Genomic DNA, 19,530 nt, shown 5'->3' with positions numbered 1-19,530 from the left:
CGTCGTGTTACGTATTTGTTACCTGTCGTCCCAGAGTGTAGAATAAACTAGAAAACTTATCGCTCGCAGCCCGCAGGTATCTATTGACATAATGCTCAAGTGGCATAACTCATGGTCTGCGGCCTCTTATAACTGAGGGAACACGAGCATTTAAGAACATTTTGCAATATCCTTAAATTAAAACCCCAATAAAATAAAAATATTGACGGATTAACTTATATTTCAAGTTTAATTTTATAACAATAGCGGTCTATCTTATTGTGTCTAAATTAGATTAATAACTATATTTACTTCTTGGTTATTTTGTACACCAATAAAATTAAAAGTTTAACATTTTTTCCAATTCCTATAATGAGTATATAGTATATACCTAATGTATAGCGCGTTACATATATAAAAAAAATCACCAACAGAGAATATCTCGAACTGCTTTTGGCTATCTGAATCGTATGATAAATATCGTATTCTCGTTGCGGTCGGGGTAAACGTCAAGAACACTGGACAAGACTGCCGATGGTGGCGGATGTGCGTCTGATGTCTGTATCACGTGTTAGTTGGTAGGAGGGGACGAGGAGGCAGAGTGGCGACTCAAAGGAATTCGCAAACAAGGCGATTGCGGTTGTGTCGTCGTTTAACTACAGGAAAGGCGCATTTCCGGTGTGGTGTAACTGGCGACGTTTTCCTTTCGGGATTGGAAAAATAACATTATTGCGAAACCACCGCACTCGCCGCTGCAGAAGTGTACACCTATATAGCTATACGTTATATTATAAAACCGCCACGACGACTGTGCGCAAACCGCCGAGCATATTGTGACGCGCGCGCGCCCGCATCGTAATGGTTGGCGGATGTGGGGTGGCGGGTACACGTCCGCGTCGCAGTGCGTTAAGTGTGTACGACGGCGGCCGGCTATATGGGGCCGTATAAATCGGGGAGACTCGTATAGCCGTCGTCGCTGCGCGGCGGATGACTAGCGGTGACGAATTCGTACCACCGGCCGCGGCCGCACAGGGTCCCCGACGTCGTTCGCTCGGGCGTTTTACGATGCCTTTCGTGCGCGTTCATCCGGTGACGGCCCGGAAGGGACGCGGGCGCGACAACTACGATGCGTCAACGTCAACGTCGTCGACGGCGGGGCAGACGTATAGGGGCCAGAGGCAGACGACGCAGCGGCAAACACAACAACGGCGGCGGCGGCCGCCATCGCCACCATGATATAGTAGTTGTTCCTCGTGCGCGCACCGACTACGACGACCGTGACACTCTGTCGCGCGGCTGTTATACGTCGTGTGGGTACGGACAACTACTACACACGGCCGGCTGAACTTTTGCACACGTTGGCAACATTGCGCCACGCCGCCGCCGCCGTCGAGTGTGTGTGTGTGTGTGTGTGTGTGTGTGTGTGTAGCTTATCGTTGGTTTTTTTTTCTGTGCGCGCCGAGGGCCATCCGCATCCGCCGCCAGCAGTAGCGTTACCGTCCGCTCGCCGACGCTGTAGCAGCCCATAACCAACAACAACAACAACAACAACAATAACAATAATGGCAATTTAGTATTTACCGATATTCCGACGACCACGCTCTCGTGTACCACATTATTTTTGTGTTTTACTCTTTATACGACGGTTCGGTTCGTATTAATTACTAATAATATAGTTGTAGTGTACTGCGTACCTATAGTACCGCGAAGTTATCGGTCGATGCCGTTTTTCTTCTTTTTTTTTTTTTTGATCTCGTCAGAGCTGCAGCAGTGTCCGCGTACATATATTTCTTTAATAACACAACGTTATTATATTATTATGTTTTAAATTGTTGGAAACAACAACCGATACCACCTATACCGATTATCTACATAATAACATGTAATGTGCACAGTAAATTATTCGTATACCGTAATGTTGTGATATTACATCATGTTAGAATCAGTGCCGTAGCGCGAGAAGCGGAACACCGCATTATTTCCCAACACGACGACGAGTCGGCGGGCGACGATCAACACGTGTTCGCCGGTCGCCACCGCATCAGCAGTGCGTCGTAGCACCAGCAGGGCAGCGGCATCGCCAGCATCGCGGCAATAGCCAACCGGCGACATCACCAACAGGAGCAGCGGCAGCACAGGCACCAGCACGACGGGCGGCTCATTCCGCCACGACGACCGATCGCGTTCAGTCGATGCCACCCTTTCCGCTGCGCTTTACGGCACGACAACTTCCAGCTGCATATTCTACCTCGCCGCCGTACTGTCTGTTACACGCGTGTCTGTTTGAGTGTATGTGCGTGCGTGACGCACCTCCGATGCAGCACTAGTAGCCGACGCGCTGAAAGTCGATCGCAGGTAAGAGACCGTTATGTACTTTTTACGTTTTTTTCCCGTATAATTATCTAAGAACCTGAACACGGTGTTATTACTCCGTGATTATTATTATTATTATTATTATTGTTGTTGTTATTATTATTATTATCACAAATCAGTCATCAATCGTAAACCGGGCGTGAAGGTATTTCTTACACCTATTTATTTTTATTTTAATAAAATTTATTTTTCGATATGCTATTGCATAATAAATTTGGTGGGCGACATTATGTATATAAAAAAAAAACCGAATAATGACAAGTAATTCAATTATTTTCATCTTGCACAGCTGGATATTTTTGTTCAAACCTTCGTCGTCTGTGATCGGCACGCATGGTGAACGCGAAAACCGTAATATCTGTTAAATTTGCTCTAATGCGTGTGTAGGCGCATCTGTATTTTTTTTTTCAAATATTTATAATACGCACTCTGTGTATGTCACTGTATATAATATTATGTGCAAGTGTACAGCGTTGCTGTGTTGTGTTTTTCTGCGAACCGTCGAATCGGAAACGCTGCCGTCGCCGTGCGCTAGTCACGTGTTTCACAATGTGACAATAATGTGAACATCGTACGCGCTTTGCTGTCGCCGTAGTGGCGTAGTTGTAGGCACCTTTATAATTTATTGTGATACGAATACGCCGAGCGCTATGACCGTTTTTGCGTCGGATACATTTTGTGCGCGCATTCGTTTTGCTTTCCTGTGATTTGGAATTTTGATTCATATGTAATTTTCTAAATATAGGTAGGTATTTTTAAGTTTTCGTTACCGGATAAGTGCTTCCCGAATTGGGAATCAATCGTTGACGCATCAAAATGTATACCCGTGGAGAAGGAGTAGGGTCCTAAATAATAATAATGATTGTAACACTAAGTAATAATAGCAATAGGTTTTTGAAACCATCGCTATGATATTGTTATGTTTTTTCGTTGATAATCGACACAATCGACTTTTGGCCATCGAAGAAACTCGATAAAACTTAATTTTCATTATTTATTTATATCATTTAGTTGTGTGTACTACTAATCTAGCAATAAAATATTATTATTTATTTTAGACTTTAGCAGTGTTAATATTAGTGATATATGTTAGTGGAAATAGAAATATGCCAATGAATATAATATAATACACATTGAAAACTGTGGCCTATAGTTGTAGCAAACTGCTGAGCGCTTTTTGTAGGCAATCTAAGTGCTTCCACCCGCATTCGATGTTTATCACCGTACCACGATATTAACCACGATATGAATGCTATCGCCACGGTGTCGAATATATTCCCACGACAAAGGTCAATCTAGACATAATATTATACGATTACGATATTTTGTAGACGTGCACCCACAATTGTGGTATTCGCCTTACAAATACGTAACTCTAATTTATATTCAGCAATTCACGGTTAGCTTCGTTAATTTTGATGTAAGTGAATTGAATATGTTTTCTACTTAACTTAAAAGTAAGAAAATTGTGTGTTTATACATACATTGATTTTAAGATATTTGGAAAATTTAATGTTCAGAAAAATCCGTTTTACTATATTGTAAATAATATTATTTATGTATTAATCTCATTATTTTAAAATTATGTGGTATAATGTTTTATTTAGGTAATAGGTAGGTCCCGAAATTTATTTTACTATTAACAATACTAAACGCGAGCTGCTGCGCGTACACTAGTAGTGGTGTAGTGGAGGGTATACGCGGGTATACGGCGTATACCCAAAACGTTAAAATTCTTAAATGCGTATAGGAAAGAAAATAAAACAAATACGCGGGTATACGGTCGTAGCCTTTTGGATGATAACCATATTACCATTTTGTATGCTCGCATAACTTCAATATTAATTCAAAAGGTAGATAAAATAAATAAATACTATCATATCATTATTAATTATCTTGTATTTAATATTTCAATTTAAAATATAGTAGCAGCTTTTGTTCTATTGGATACAGCTTTTATAAAAGCAGAGCTGGCTTAGGTCTCATCAAATCAATATTTGAATTTGGAATTTTATTCTCTGTATTATGCAAAAAAAAAAAATCATATTGGTCAAATCAAACTGTATAAATAGTAATTATACACTTTACAGCAATTTAAAGTGCTAAAAACAAAATTACATATTTCAAAATTATTATAATCTATTTTACAATTAATAATTAAATAGATTTACATTTTTTTCATACGGTTTAATTAAGTATTATGTTATATTACCAATTTATATTATTATATTATTAATTCAATGGTACAATGACATAATTAGGTTATCGATTAAATAAACATAATGAACCAGTCAGCTAAAATATTTTACTTCATATCTATTGCTAATACTAAATCACTATCGACCGTAAACAATTATTTTTTAAAAGAAAACAATTAGTAAGAAACTAAGAACTTAATATTAGAATAAAATTATTAAATTAATATAAAAAATATAGCATACCTATTAGTATTATTATAAATAATAATACAATGAGATTTTATTATACGTAATGACAGCATTCAATTTCCCGTAGTTGACAAATATTTTTAAAAACAAACTCACATAAGTTATTTTCTTACAGTATTCGGTACAATAAATGTACCTAACTAGAGTTAATTTATTTTAAACAAATTTATATATTGCCTTATATCGTATTTTCCTTAAAAAACATGTATAATATGTAGGGCATGGGTGAACTAATTTCCTCACGTGGAATGATATCGTTTGCTTGTCGTTGTAATACTATAAGGAGGGCTAGGATATTTAATCGTGTTTTTTAAAATATATTATTTAAAAAATAGTTATATCACCCAAATCTGTTTCTTTGCATTTAAATTTTAAGAAATTAATATTTATTTTGCCTTTTTATACTTTTAAAACTTAGGTCAGTTAAGATTTTAAGACTTGTTCGGCATCGGTCGATCAACAAATAGTGTCAAATACCCACCTATTTTCTTTTGATGTTTACCGACTTTTGGTCTATCGGGATTGTATCCGACGTGCCGACGTCAAACTAATGTGACGTGAACATAGTGCAAATTTGTGTGTATGATTTAAGCCTTACAATGGATTTTATTTTGACGAGTAATTGTTTACTTCTTTCTACCTTTTTCAGCGTATTTCTTGGTAATTTATTAATATATTATATTACTTTTTCTTATTTAATGTTATATCAGTTTTAATAATACTCCGTTATTATATAAATAAATTATATAGTTTTATTGTGTCACTTACTCGTAAATCATTATAGATACACCTAATTAAATAGTTGATTAATATTTTATATTTATAACTAAAATGCATATTCATACTTCTTAGTTTAGATTTTGTTATTTCGGTTATTTTGTTGTTATGTATTTAATGTGTACCTCATATTATATTTTATCTATGTTGATTATAAGTTAACGTATAAGTATATTATAAATGTATAAACAACAAACGTTATAAATCATGTCATTAAATTAAAACTACATATTGTGGTATTATTGATAATATGATATTTAAACCCCCATGTTGGATAACGTCGATTAGAACAAAAATATGTTTATTTCGAATCGTAACTATAACCTTTAGTATGAAATACTTAAATGTTTTATTTAATATCATAAAATAATTAATAATAAGTAATTGGTATTATTAGTCGACAATGGCAATAATATTATTAAACAACAAGATACAAATATATCATATTATATATATATTATACTGTCATTAGTTACACGTGTTCATATGCATCAAGATTCGGGATAGAATTTTATTGTATATTCTTTATTAGTTCTCTGTACAATTGTATTAAACCAAAACACGATGTAATTCTAAAGACATTGCGAACGTCTACGCAAAGATAAGACTTATAATACGTGTACAGTAACGGTTTTTGGCTCAACTTCAAAGAGCACATTAGCGAAATTAGCTTGACATATGATTTTACGAATTCTATTAATTATTATTATTATCACAACAGATGTAGAAATCTATCACCACGATTTCTACACTCAAATGTCTGCTATCTAATAAATAATAATATTTTGACTGTCGTGACATCGCATTATTGTAGAATAATCCATAAAACAATACACAAAATTAAATCAGAGACAAGGACAGTGTACCATATAAACTCCTTCGATATCTACTGTTCGATTAATTGCTAACTTCAAAAGTCATACGTAATATCCAGGGCCGGACTGGGTAGGGTGCGGCCCATTATCTCAAATATAATAGCGGTCCTACTCTCTCTGACCATAGGCGTATTTAGTTAAAAAGTTAAATGTAGTTAAATCCAACATAATTAATATATAACTTAATTAAATTCATATATAGTATACAAATAATTAATTAAACCCAATAAGTATAAAATTTCATGATAAAAGTTTTATAATAAAAGCGATGAGGAATTTTTTATAATTTCCAAGACATCTTATTGGAAATCAACCTCCTCCAAAACTAGTTTTTCTGTTGACATCATCATAAAGATCTCTAATCGTTCTTGGTTTAATGAGGAACGTAATCTGTTTTTATTATTTTCAGAGTGCTAAATGCACGTTCACAGTTAACTTGACTAACTGATAAACATAAAACAAATTCATACATAGCATATAAATTTGACAACGTTAATCTATTTTTAGCAAAACTAAATGTTCATATTTACTAGGAAATGGTTTATGATTAAAGAATAAAGACAAACGAGAATCGAGACAATATCGAATTATTATAACTAAAGTCTAAAAGTCTAAAACTCATAATTATACATAATACTAATATAATATTCTATATACTGCTAGACTGCTATTACGATTATTACACTATGCCAAATTACACCTATGTAGGTATGTCTCATATAATTCTATTATATCACATTACTATATTTTAGTAGTTACTTATGTACCGATATAATTGTATTTACAAGGCAACGGCCCAAAACCCATCTAAAGACAGCGGCCCACTGTCCTCTAGAACAGTAGACCCTTGGGCCAGTCCGCCCCTGGTAATATCTATTATCCACGGTAATAACTAAAAAATGTATTAATTTATTGATGCCGTTTATATATTTGACTTAATATTAGTAATGGCTTGGTGCATCATATTTATATATATATATATATATAAATGGTTTTGCTGAAAATAAACATTTATTAATTTTAATTATACAATTAGAAGCAGTTACACGGGAACACGATGACTTAGCATAGCGCCATATAGTATATTATATCATATACACAGTGGCGCAAATTATCACCAACTAAATCGTTATTTATACAAGTTAACAACACACATTTTAATTATTCCCATATTAACGCAGATTAAGATAGGTGTAATTAGATTAGTCTTAAAAATACTGTAAATATTTGCATTTATATTCAAAAACTATATACTTGTAACGATTAAAAAACTAAAAAAGACCTTTTTTATAAAATGGATTTTATTAACTTGGTATATTAGGTGCAAATATAAATCAATTTCCCGTAATTTTATCGATTTTAAACCGTGTTTTTCTACTATAATAAAGAGGGGTATAAATAATAATTTATAAATTTATATTCATATTAATGATTTGTAAACGACTCGTTGAACCTTTGTTGATTTAATTTAAACTTTAAATTAAATAATAATTAATTTACATTCTGAATGGTGGTCAGGCAGAGGAGAGTGGTTTGATATCGGAGACTGACAAAAATTCATTTCAAAGTGTTATTTTAATCAAAAAAAAAAAAGGGTCTATAACATAGTTACATTATTATAACGGATAAATACTTTAGAATCCCTCCAACCTACTGGCCTTTTGATGGTCTTACCGACAGCGATAATTTCCCCCTCGAGTACATAGCAGTAAATTATTGCCGCCGCATTGGCGACAAGATATCTCGCGCATAGTGCTGTAAAATATGCTGATGATGCAATGCAGCTATCTCTTGACAAGGCCCTAGAAAAATCAAGTTCAAATACATTTCTTGTGTTTAAAATTCAAATTTTAAACTTGTACTGGGAAATTAAAAAAAAAATGTTTTACGTTCATACACAATGCACACAGGTACGTGGTACATAAATTATATAATTACATATTATAATATATAGTAGTAAACCAAACAGTTGTATACCTATTAATATGTATTTAAATATTTTAAATACCAAAAACTATAATAATAACTAATAACTATTATGAATAATGTTTCGGCGATGAAAGTGTAAGCGGTATGGGTATCAAACTAAATCTTAAAACCTAGTTACACCTAACCTAACCTAGTTGAATATTCAAATCTATAGTTTTGTTTAAGTATTTGTATTTTATACATTACTTATTGTACTTTTTATTGTATAAGACTTAAAATCTGCAGATAGGACAGTGTTAGACAGATAGAGCTGACTGTACTTTTTAACTATAAAATTATTGTTTTTTTTTTCGTTTTAGTTAAATAAATTGTATTATAGTAATTGAAAACTCTAGCCTTAAATTATACAGATGGTTGGAGTTTTACTTGGCAGTGTTACGTGTTATCGTTGTTGTCTTTCGCTTTCTATATTAATTTAAATATATAAACGCATGGCGCAAAAATACCAAATTAAACTTTTTTTATTCATCGACGTTACTTACGACTGTCGTATCCGCATATTATGTAAATATAGTATATGTAAATAATATGTGTATCCGACGCCGTACGTGTTAACTATCTGGCCTCAGTTCTTAAGTAGGTTGAGAATAAATGTAGTAAATCAAGTACAATAATATTGTCTTTTTAACAATGTAATGTCTACTATATAGTATTTACGAGTATACAGTACATACTAGTGTCAAAGTTTAATATTATATAGCTAATGAAATGTAGTTCATAAGACCTAACTTATGCAATAACCATTAAATAGTTTAAAAAATAACAAAAGTCTACAAGTCTAGAAATTCACATCATCTCATTTGTCTACTAACTATATTATACTATATCAACAATTAACTGTCGAGGATTTCAATACTTGAGTTGTAAATTACCTAACCTATACGTACACTAATCGTATTTACAACTTACAAAGATGACTAATATTAACGAACCCTTTCCGGTTCACCGTACTGTTCAATTTGTTCGATGTATTTTTTAAATTAACAAAAAATCAGACAAAATATAGGTATAGCGGGGGTGTTTTCCATTTTCATTATTATTGATTTGCCTGTTAGATTTGAATTATGAGATAATTATAAAAGATAATCTTAGTTTATTAATATTGGTTACTTTAAAGCGAAAATAAAGATAATCCTGATTGTTACAAAAAAAAAACATTTCTTAGCTAAGATTGGTTTATTATAATACTTATAAAAATTGTAAGTGTTTATAATGAATATACAAACTGTATGTCGAGGTCTTTTTTTTTAAATTATAACTTCAATTAAACTTTGTACCAAAATCTTTGTATATACTACATTTACACACTTTATTAAAATGACAAATTAATTAAATGTGTATGCATATAAGTTTATAGTTTATATTAAAAAATAAATGCATAGAACCTATACACAATTTTAATACATTTTATATAATAAAAATATAGATATATAATATCTGTATAATCAAATATAGTTATTATAATTCATAACGTAACTTACTATTCTTGATATTCAAGATTTTTGAGATTTGGTTATAATTAACCTTGGAAGGTTATGGCAATTTCAAAAACTCGTCTTTCAAAAGTCATTAAATGTAATTATTTATGAATAGTTATTGTTTAGTATACGTTTTTTAATTTAATAGATTATTGTTATAATGTATTTATTTGTTATATATTTTACTATATGATATTGATTTTGTTTTACAAAATTGACGTATTAGCAATTTTGAATTGGGCACCCCTGATGTTGTATTTAATAAATGCGTTGAAACCCTTGCATAGTATTCTCATCCTAATTAAATTGACCGCATCGCCACATTGGTCTTTTAATAATAATATACGCGATACATAGAAAGGCTGCAGGGAGGGAACCCTTTTATAATAAATCGGCCGCCACTGATGTGGATGACACACAGTTTAGTTAATTTACAACTACAACGGAAATGACGTATGACAGTGGATGGTAGTGTAGGACAACCGTAGGATTAAGACTATTTTTCTGTCAGGCACTGTTGTACACGTTATTCGATATAAAATATCTTCATTGTTGCCCTTACGTTTAAATAGGTTACCTACCAGCATGTTGGCGTAGACTTAGGGACATATAGTTGATGTCTGGTCTCTTATATTATACTTTTTTTTATAAAAGTTCTTTAACTTCCGCGAATCCACGTTTCTTGTTGTGTAGCCATTCTTTCTTCGAATAAAACGAGATATTTCACATTGAAAATAATATATTTTAGAACATTACAATTTGAGGTGGAATAAAAACCACAGTAAGGATGTAAGAACTCGGAATTGTATGTACCGCAGGAAATAGCCTATTATAATGTATTTTATGGTATAAAATAAATTCGAAAGGCAGTTTTCTGTGAAGATCATATTATTTTTGAAGTATAATGTAGTGGGTAATAGGTATAGTAACAATCAATATGGGTATTATATAAATGTCATTTGTCTTTGGACTGATCTTTTGCTGACCCACAAAATCCACTCCGGAGATGATCCTTTATGAGCCTAACAGTTGACAAATACACATTGTATACTAACTCATTATTCTCGTCGTTATTATATTGTAGACGACGGATTAGGTCTATTCGATTTCTGGTGTTTCGAGAAGCCTCTGCCGCAATTTTGGTCAAGGTCGTCCTGTGTTTGATTTTTATTTTAGTGGTATATAAATGGTGTGCCGCCTTGCCTCTACTCCTCCTTGTCATTTCTTCACCGCCGACCGTTAGACACGAGGACACGTAGTATTCGCTTTTTAGATTATTGCATCCGATCAGTTCACTCTCGGTAACCGTGTGCGACGTGTGTCATCCGGCCGTGCATCTGTCGTGGTGTATAATATAATCGCATTGGATGAGCAGCTCACCTCCACCGTTCGTATGTGTATATATCGTAGAGTTGTTTTCGACCCTCTCTTCACCACTTACCGGTCATATTTGCACATGCGCCAAACGGTTTGTAAAACGTTGCCACGAGGTAGTGTTGCTTTTAAAAATTTATAGGGCGCGAAAGCCCGACAACTTTTTTGTGTTTTTGGTGTACTATTAATTATAATATTATATACATGATAATATTGCTGTTTCGTTCCGAACGACGGCATGGCATTGGCGGCGCCAAGCGTTTACGCGCAGCCGAGGAGACCTGCAGGGTTGCCAGCTCTGGTTCCGGCCAAAATCGGCTCTACTCTCCCCGCTACCGATACTACTGCCATGATCGTAATGCGGCGGTACCAGCGAATCATACCGGACAACATTAAGTTTGAGTGAGTCGTACAACATAACATGATAACATTATAAAAAAAATTAGTACGTTATAAAATAATACGTTTCATATTATTATTATTATGCATTTGTGCGTGTCGTCAATGCTACAATCCATAGGTAAACTACCAACAGGTGGCTGACACGTATAAAACGTAAATACTATAATATTATACTTCATAGTTAATGCACACTACAAACACGCACGCATCCACGCGATTTAAAAAAAATATTATAATATTATGTTATACACAGGTACATATTATTATTATTATATTAAGCGGAGGTTTTACTCGGATGACGGTTTTTTCCCCGACATTCGACCGTCAGGCGTCAGCGCACAGTTCGCAAAACATTGACCACAAGGATTGGGTAAATTTTAAAACGATTTAGAATATAGATGGATTAACATATAATAGTACTTTTTATCGCACGGAGGTCTAGTGATCGTCATTGCAATCAGTTCGTGCTCTATGATGATGAAAATATTTTTATTTTCGTAATATTATGTAATAATATAATATAAGTTTGATCGTTCAAAAAAAACTATATATACACGTTAATAATGTAGTAGAATAAATCTGGGGTCTGCTGTTTCAAGTGTATAAATGCAGCTGATTGCATAGTTAATATTATAATATTTTTTTGGAATTCCGAAAGGGACTTTCCCTGAACTTTCTACTGCTTACTGTTAACAACTGGCCTTCACAGAAAATCCGATATGACATTTAGACTTTCTATGCTGTAGAAAATTCGTACACTAAAATTATACTTTTTTTTTAAAAATGAAAATTTTTGGCGTACAGCACTATTGTTGTCCGAAAGTGAAAACTTTATGTTAAAACGAACAAACTTACTAAACATATACTAATATCGTTATTGCGCGCCTTTTTATAATATTATATAAAATATAAAAACACCCATCTCTGTGTATTTGTGTATCGATGATAAATTGTGTTGCATTCCGTAATGTATATGAGGTTACTTGGTACTTGGAACCGCGATCGCTCTTGTCTGTACTGCGCTTACTCGGGAAAATCCCGTCCGATCCGGGAATTTAATGGAAGTTACGTCGCACATCATTTGTCCGGATTATAGGGTTTTTTTTTCTCTCCCGGCGGTGTATAGCTCGATAAAGGGGGCTTTCGTTCATTCACCAACCAACGCCGCCGCGCTTTTCCATTCTGTGTTTTGCGCCAGTCTTTGAGCTTTTGTCTGAAAACGAACGGATCTATACAATGTTGTTTTATTATTATAATATTAGTGTAACAGTACAATGTCTGGTTGTGTGTGTCACTTTATTATCTGCGTCGATGGCATTATTATGCATTGTCCAACTGTTTGCGCCCGACAATGGTTTCTATCAACTTCCGGTGATAATAGTCCTCATCTGGGTTGGACTAGCTATACAATAAAATATATTATTTGAGTAGTTTTTATTTAACACATTTTTCCGCAATGAACGTCTGTGCATGTGTAACTATAACTTAAAGGCCCGGAAAATGATCGCTATGTCATATATTAGTACATGCTCGTATATTATTATATTGTATAATCGTTATTACGATCCTGAGCGATCCAACTTGTACCGTCAACCCATTTCATGATAGTAAAATGAAATGTTATATTAACTTGTTTTTTTGGTTTAACAGAAAAATGCAATGGCCTGACAAATGTTTAGGTACATAATGCATATACTATAATTTATAACTTTATAAGTATAATGTATTAAATAGTATTTACATATTGTTATTGTTTACTCTTAATTTTTATCGATCTTTACGGATATACTAAAAATATAAATCATTGTTTTTTCATACAGTCTCTTTAAAAAAATTATAATCATTTTAAAATCAATGACTAATATAATAATAATATATATATATATAAGATTATATATTTATTATGAATAAATATGAAAAAGTTATGAAAATTTATAATTAACTATTGAAAGATCAAGGTGTTTGTGTGATATATAATAAATATCGTTGCTCTGCTAAGGCTTTTAGCTTTTCAACGGTCGTTTCCATTCCACATAATTCGTATACATTCAGTAATATATTGTAATAAGTACCACATGTTTTTTTTTTATTTATAATATTTAATACTTTACATGTACGTGAATCAACGCCCGTTGTGCGATAAAGCCCTGTTGATGGGTCTACAAAGGCTTGCAAACAATTCACTATTAAGTGTTGGCACTATATAGGTAGTATAGTTTGTGCGTTATATAGTGACGCGTTGCTCATCATATTGGAGTGGTTTTTTAAAAACCAAAGTTGAATATTTTTCTTTTTAAAAACTGTGCAATGATGTGTTGACAAAATTATCCATAAAATTTTATATATTATAAAATGTTAGGAAATATTTTTATTGTCTCCATTTCCTAGTGGTGGGGTCTCAGCACTAGCGTACACCGACAAGTTCAGCTAAAAGATTGAAAATCAACGGCGACGCCGTTGTGGCGCCGACAATTTTTGTCTTCGCGTACGCATTCGGGTAGATTATTTGTATCATTTAATATTTAGTAGAGAAATAAATCGAAAAATGTGCGGCAATGACGAGATGTAAAAATTGTTTCGGTTGTACGCCGTTTACACGTTGTTGTCGTCGTTATTAAATATTTACATATTTTTCCCCGACCCCGTTGTGAACTCTGTCCGTCGTGCATTGTGTACGCTACCGTCGTTGTCGCCGAGTATCGACTAAATCGTTTCAAACGTTTCTGCATAGGTAATATTAAATTACCTGACTCAAGTTCCTTTTTCTCGTGCAAAAGTGTGTAATGTATACGTCGTCAGTTTGTGCATCACCATTTATTTGTTTTTTAGTAACCTTGGTTTTTAATACATTTTATAGTTTTTAATCGGATTACACGAAAATTCATCTAAATTACATTAAAGTAGGTAAACAGATAGAAGTACACGGCGTAAATAAAAAACCAAATGTGTATAAAAAAAATCTGAGATCTAATTTTTCTTACGAAATTTTAATCTAGTAAATCCAATTGTTTATCATCATTGAGGGTCTGTTACATACTCTGTATAATATACAAATTAACAATTAATATTGAAAAGAAGATATATGATGGCACCTAATAACAATACAATTAGACCATTTAAAAATTGAACACAGTATATAGAAACCGAAAGTTACAGTGCATTGTTAAATGTTTAAATATGATCATTTAAATTATAATAAGTCTCGTGTACTATAAGGAAATTTGAACTTTGGGACCACCAAAAGTCTGGCCACTCGAATATTAATTCGCGATCCCTCTATATAGTATAACCATATATAGCCACCATTTTTTTTATTGAGACAATATTATATCAGAGAATCCACCAAACGATTTGCAGTAGTTAGCTAACGGTTATAAACACACTTAAATATAATAAAGTCAACACAATTCAGTTGAATCGTAACAGCGCCTCTTTAATAACCGTTTTAAAATAATGATTTACAACTAATACAAGAGAGAAGTAAATAATCAATTGTCAATTTAATTAATTTTCCTGTTTAAAAAACGCATGTTTTATGTCACTAACAATCTATAATAACGTGTTAACACGTTATCAATTCACCAATCATTTAATATTTATATAATAAACAAAATAAATACTATCATAAATTCAAAGCGGCCCAAACCGCGTTTTCGTAAAAACTTTTTCGATTAGCTTGCCGTTTTCAGTATAGTAAAGACGACGTGCTTATAATTGCCTTACTATCGACGTAAACCGACGTAAAACTTATGATGACGATGTTTTTGCAGAGCTCATTAAAGTTGTTTTTAAATATATTAATGATCACTTACATATTTTTTGTTTGATTCAAAAGTTTATTGTTTTAATTAATTTTTTGAAATTGTTGCTGTCGATTATAAACTATATGGTAGATTGTAGAATAAATTTTCGTTAGTTGAAATCTAATCTTAGATTTTTATGATACGTTTTTGCTTTTACAAAAATACAAAATATCTAAGGTACTCAGACACTCAATACGTGTGGCTACATCCAGAAATTTACCGCGTTGTCTGTAGAAACATCCTATTTGAAGTTGACGATAATAACAGTTGTTTGTAATCACAATGGCCTTTGGGTTTCATATTCAAACCGTAATTCGTATGATTCGTATGCATTACGGAATTATCATATTTTCCTGCAGTAGTTGATGAAATAGTACTTATATAATATACGTATATCACATGGTTGTTATTCTATATACAACGTATACTGAGTAATATAGGTACATAATATAGTTTATATTAATTTGGTTTGGTAATCTTGAGTACGACCGGAGTTTTTATATTGTGTGTATATGAAATGCCCAGGAACAGCTATGCTATTACGTGGCGGTGTCAGAGGCCAGAGTGTAGAGTACCCATACTGGTGTGTTTTATCTTTTGACTTTGATCCGTTGGATTTGTAGACGTTGTACCCGTAGTATATACTATATCTTTCTGCCACGGTGTTTATAAAAATATATAATATTTAACAGGCGTCTTTCGAAATTGTGAGACCGCCATAAAATATTATGTGTACTTACTGGCGGTGACGCGATGTCTATAAAATCTATAAGCGGTCGGAACTATTTTCAGATTACAATTACGTAAATTGATGTCAAGGAATGTTTACATAATTTTCTTTTTTAATAAAATCAATCTTCTTTAATTTTATATAGAATTATAAAATAAAGTATTATTCATTTTTCATGGCTAAGACATTTTTTCAAATATTTTTATCATTTTTCATACTTAAACTCTTATGTACTATAATTTATATTATAATATTAATACGATTCTCTTATTAATGCAGTTATTAAATAATAGTAATAATGGGTCGAGTGTAGTAGTTATTGTTATGTGGTATCTTAGTATAATCAATATTATATAGTTCCTGGACAATACTATTTTAATGATAACATATGTTAATAATAAATTAATGGTTATTGTAAAAAAAAAGTTATAGACTATTAGTTTCACGACTAAAAAAATAAATATTTTAGATTTTCTGGTAGTGTAAAACAATAATGTTGATATCTTATGTGGTGGTGCACTTATGTGTAATGTTTCCATAGTCCAATTTGTATCTGTTTATATAGTTTATAATATATTATTGTTTATATTGTTCTTAAATATATATAGGGTGTAGTAAGTATAAAATTATAAATACGGAGTGCACTTGCGTACAAGAATTTACATAATATACAAAAAAAAAAATTATTATTTATATCGATAATTACATAAAGTGAGCTTGTGAATAAATAAATCATTTATATTTTATTGATGCTGGCATTCTTCCGCAATACCAGGAGTACTGATTTATAATTTAATTAATGTAATAAAATATTTTATAGAAAAAACAACAGCAATATCGATTACGTGTGCTTGTGGTCAAGTTGTGGGTTAGCTAAGGGCGGAACGTACCACTTCTCCCGTAATGATTTTAATTTAACACTTAATTATTTACTTTTTAAATTATGATTAAGTAAAGTTTTGTTATAGTGTAACATTTTTCATCTGTTTCCAATTGTCTATATACATCCCCCTCTCTATTTGCGGATTTTCATCATACTTGGATATTTATACTCGTGATGTAAGCAGCGTACAGTTGTGTTTTGTTGCCGGATGGCACCGTAGGCAATAACTACCGTCCTTGAATATTGATAATTTAATTTAAACAAAAAACACTTCACGAGGTTTACCGAATTTTAATCGGTACCGTCTTCATTGTGTGCATCCACTGAGTTGACGTTCCTGTTTTAATAAGTATCTAAAACTCGTATTTAGATTATATAGGTTTATACGTTTTTATAGTTAATTTTAGTCACCTAGATTGTTGAAATATCTATATCAAATAATTTTACAAAAACAAAACAAAAGTGACATCTATAATAATGTTTCGTTTAAGTCGTAATAATAAGTGCAGTGGGTAGCATTTCAAATTTAGTATTTATTTCTTAAGTTAATATACAAAATAAGTTAGTGAAATGAAAAATATCTTATCCAATGGATAACAGTGTTTTTTCCTGCAGAAGTGTTAAATGAAAAATACTGTGACCCATGCTCTGTAGGTTCAGTTTACACGTCGTAAAGTACATTTTTAATCTGACGTGCAAGTAAAAAAAACCACAATTTAATGAGCGCATCTATACAATTATTCATAATATTGGGAAAATTATTCGATTTTTACTTGCTCATAAACTAGACTGCAAACTTTAAAACTACTGTTTATTGCTTGCTACACCATCAAATTATATTGTTTTAACGCTATATTAATGAGAGTTGTTTTATTTTTTCCAGCAATAAATAAATCGAGTTTAGTTTTTTACAATTATAAGTGTGAGTGCGTACACCGCAAACAAACTCCGTGGGGTTCATAATATGTGCAAAGCTATAATATTATGACGTGGGTAGGCGTAGCAGTCTTTTTTCTCTTTTGTATAGAAACAAACATATATTTACAAATATTTACCATACATGGCCACTCAACTTTAGATAACTTTTTGAGTGTTGCTTTTAAAGTCAGTTGTGTTTTTTGTCCAAATGGATTAATGATTGATAAAGTCGTGCAGTTTTATGAATTGTGTAGTAAATATATTAATAATAGTTAACCATATTTTAAAAATAATATATTTTTTCAAATAGTATTTTTACAAGTTAATATTATGAGATTCGTCACCTTAGCACTGACTGTTTGAAATTTAATTTCAAAATTATTTAGCATTATATATTTAATTTTGGCCAAGTATTTTAGATTAAAATTTAACTCGAAATTATGTTATGTAATAATGTGGACATTGGATGAGATATCAAAAACATTGAATCTAAATGGTCGTTCTACTACATCAGGGGAACTATATTATAATATTTAATAGTGGTTTACGTACAATCCTAAAATTTACAAGTGGTAATCTTAAGGTATTCATATGTAGGATAAATAACTATTGGAAAGTTTATGATAACTTAAAAGACATCATCACACTACCAAATGTCGAAGTTCTAATATATACACTCTAATATTGTGAATAATACAAATAATTTAATTTTTATAACTACTATTTAAAAAAATTATGATAACAAATTTTTAATATTTATTTTATAAAAGTTTAAAATATGTTTTATAACATTAATTAATATTGTTCCCATTTTGTTAGAGTCACTGGGCCCGCAAGTAGACTATAATATTATTATTGTAGGTCACGATGGTTGTATAATCTGGGATGTTATACATTATTCGCCTTTGGGAATCCAACTACATACTTTATTTCTAGTTGATCCCCGACTTACGTCTTAGATTATATGTTGTTAGGTAAAAATTAATATTTTGTTCGAGATTCGTATTTATTTATTATTATTATTTTATATTTATAAACACGTGGTAGTATCACTATAATAATCATGGTAAATATTATTATTCTAAAAATATTGCAAAAATTAGCAAAAAAGTATATTTAGGGGAAAAGCCAAATAAAGTTAACTGCATTACAATCACAATGATGTGAAACGAATTTATATATAAATTACCTATTTATCACACATCTCCAAAAAAGCATTTGCTACAAAACCTGAGCCTTAAATATATAATATATGATTTAAAATTATTTATCATTTACAATTTTTATGTAGGTAGAAATTAATAAATGTTTATTTCAAATTTTAGTTTTTTCATTGATATATTAGGTTTAATGCCCTTTCCCTTCCACACCTAACCGGTGTATGTACTAATATTATTATAATATAATTAAGTATTGGAAATAATATCTATTGGTTACATAAATCCTTAAAGGCGGTACCTATATTCATGTTTTTATTAGTAACAAAAATGGATGTGTATGAG

The 19,530-nt window shown here is 31.8% G+C and overlaps 1 protein-coding gene across 2 annotated transcripts in view; it reads left to right on the top strand.

Moving 5' to 3' along the window:
* The first annotated feature begins 1,972 nt into the window (after positions 1-1,972).
* The window catches only part of LOC113559426, a 69,810-nt gene continuing 52,252 nt past the window's right edge, over positions 1,973-19,530 (top strand). Inside the window, exon 1 of one of the 2 annotated variants that reach the window (XM_026965244.1) lies at positions 1,973-2,334. Coding sequence is in view for 1 of the 2 variants with exons in the window: in XM_026965241.1 (XP_026821042.1) it covers positions 11,531-11,694 (164 nt within the window). In the remaining variant the exon portion in view is untranslated. Of the gene's footprint in view, positions 2,335-11,515; positions 11,695-19,530 lie in introns of those variants that run through there. The other variant, XM_026965241.1, reaches the window with a different exon arrangement.

The sequence above is a fragment of the Rhopalosiphum maidis genome, chromosome 3 (assembly GCF_003676215.2).
Source record: "Rhopalosiphum maidis isolate BTI-1 chromosome 3, ASM367621v3, whole genome shotgun sequence".
Lineage (NCBI taxonomy): Eukaryota > Metazoa > Arthropoda > Insecta > Hemiptera > Aphididae > Rhopalosiphum > Rhopalosiphum maidis.
This window is presented reverse-complemented; position numbering and strand designations above follow the sequence as displayed.